Raw genomic sequence first — 2,431 nt, 5'->3', positions numbered from 1 at the left:
AGGAGGGAGGAAAAGCGCACTCCCCACCACAAGAGGCGCCCTGAGGGTCATCTCTGCGCTTTAAAAACACGCGACCGCACAAAATACCTATCAGTAAGAAATATAGTGTTTCTAAATAATGGTATGTCATATAGGAATTCTCACTATACTGGTGTTCGCAGCTTGTTCTAAAACGGGCCAGTGTTTAGCCAGGTTTAGCCGTTTAGTGTTTTAGCCAGTAGGCTATGAGCCAGTTTAGCGGCGCAGGTAGCGCAGGCGCAGGTAGCGCGGGAGAAGGAAGGCATTGCCAAGCGCGGTCAGTGCGAGAACGTCGAATTCGCGCCCGTTCGTAAAGTCATTCTCGCAGTTTATTTTACACAATCATGGCAGAGCCAATGGAGGTCGACGCGGACGAAAATCAAAGAAAGAAAGACAGCATGCCTTGGGTGGAGAAGTACCGGCCAGTGAAGTTCTCAGAAATCGTTGGCAACGAAGAGACCATAGCGCGGCTGGAAATCTTCTCGCGCGAAGGCAACGTCCCCAACGTAATCCTCTCGGGCCCTCCCGGTGTAGGCAAGACGACCACGATCCTGTGCTTTGCGCGAATTCTTCTCGGGCCTGCATTTCGTGAAGCCGTGTTGGAGCTGAACGCGTCGAACGACCGGGGCATCGATGTAGTTCGGAACAAGATCAAAATGTTCGCGCAAAAGAAGGTGACACTTCCTCCGGGCAAGCACAAGATCATCGTCTTGGACGAGGCTGACAGCATGACGGAGGGGGCACAGCAGGCACTACGCCGCACGATGGAGATCTACTCGAAGACGACCCGATTCGCGCTGGCTTGCAACACTTCAGACAAAATAATCGAGCCCATTCAGTCGAGGTGCGCCGTTGTGCGCTTCAGCCGCCTCACGGATGCCCAAGTCCTCGCGAAACTCCTGGACATTTGCAAGCGCGAAAACGCCAGTTACGCGGAAGACGGTTTGGAGGCCTTGGTTTTCACCGCGCAAGGCGACATGCGCCAGGCGATCAACAACCTCCAGTCAACCGTCGTGGGGTTCGGACACGTGAACAGCGGGAACGTCTTCAAGGTGTGCGACGAGCCGCACCCCGAGCAGATCAGGGACATGCTGCAACACTGCGTCGACGGCCAGCTGGACAGTGCGTACAAGATAATGCTGCACATGTGGAAGCTGGGCTACGCGGCTGAAGACATCATTGTCAACATCTTCCGCGTCTGCAAGGGCCTCAGCATCCGCGACGATGTCAAGCTCGAGTTCATCAAGGAGATTGGCTACACCCAGATGAGAACTCTGCAAGGCGTGCACTCGTTGCTTCAGATGGCCGGTTTGCTTGCCCGGTTGTGCATGAAAAAGGCACAACTTAAAAACTAATTCAAATTCATGTTTGAATGCCTTCTGTTGCCTTTTCTTTTTTGTTGTTGTATATGTAACCGAACATGTGGACCTTAAAGCTGTTGAGACTAACCCAAGTAATGTGGAACCAGCTGGAAACAAGTTTGTGGCATGCCTTCCACACTCGACAAGAAATAAATCAGCATGATTCGCAGCTTTAGTTTGAATTTTTAGTGCGAGGGTACTAGTAGTCTACTTCTGCCACTTTCGCTTGAATTGCATGAAGCCTTTTTCATGAAGCTTCTATATTTTAGTTAGGACCTCACTTGTGCTAAGGTTGATGTGCAGCAGAGGGAGGGCGTGTGATGTGGGCATTCTTCAACGGCCTGACATTAGACCGATGTCATGCTTCAAGTCTAACCTCCTTAATTAGTACCTGCAGCATGACATACAATGAATAGTATGACATTGCTTGGCACATCGTCAACTTGAAGGTTACTTACGTTAAGCCTGGACATAGGACATTGGGCCTAATGTCTTTCTTTGAGGTCTAACATCGTCAAGGGAAAAAGTGCTTGTACGCTAAACCATGGGCACTGCTTCACATTGGTGAGAGGAATATTTTATTTGTCAAGCAGAGGCTGATGTATGGGCCTCGCCCCGTAGAAGGCATCCCTAGTCCGAGATTCCTTGGCTTCAGCTCGCTGTCCTTGCCCGGGTCACCAGGTTGAGTTGATATCCGGGTCTGGGCTGGCCAGGGAGGCCCTCCACTGCTCGAAGGGGGGGTTGGGAAGTGGAGGCAAGTCTGGTGTGCATTGGCACGCCCATACTATGTGGTATAGGGTGCCAGGCTGGGGATGGAAGGTTATTGGGTGGGGAAGATGAGGTGGAGGCAGGTTGGATGGGGGTAGGTATTCGTTTGGAGCCGTCGCCAAGTTGGGAGAGGCGCCAGTGTGGTGGTGGGAGGCTGCGGTGAGTTTGCCCATTCTTGTGGGGATAGAAATTGGCCACCGTTGGCAAGGGCTCGGTGTACGAAATCGAGAACCGCGGCGTGAGCCGCTTCATTGCTGGGGATAGTGGCGCTTCCAGGAGCCAGA

At 52.3% G+C, this 2,431-nt stretch overlaps 1 protein-coding gene across 1 annotated transcript; it reads left to right on the top strand.

The window, feature by feature from the left end:
• Positions 1-223: 223 nt before the first annotated feature.
• Positions 224-1,548, top strand: LOC144151765 (replication factor C subunit 2-like). Its single transcript, XM_077682905.1, has one exon. It carries the CDS (start codon positions 363-365, stop codon positions 1,371-1,373), a length of 1,011 nt encoding a protein of 336 aa, XP_077539031.1. The 5' UTR covers positions 224-362; the 3' UTR covers positions 1,374-1,548.
• The last annotated feature ends 883 nt before the right edge of the window (positions 1,549-2,431 follow it).

This window comes from Haemaphysalis longicornis, unplaced genomic scaffold (assembly GCF_048455015.1).
Source record: "Haemaphysalis longicornis isolate Haplotype H1 unplaced genomic scaffold, Haemaphysalis longicornis Haplotype H1 scaffold_1, whole genome shotgun sequence".
Classification (NCBI taxonomy): Eukaryota; Metazoa; Arthropoda; class Arachnida; order Ixodida; family Ixodidae; genus Haemaphysalis; species Haemaphysalis longicornis.
Note: the sequence above shows the minus strand (reverse complement) of the source record. Positions and strands in the feature narration are given on the sequence as shown.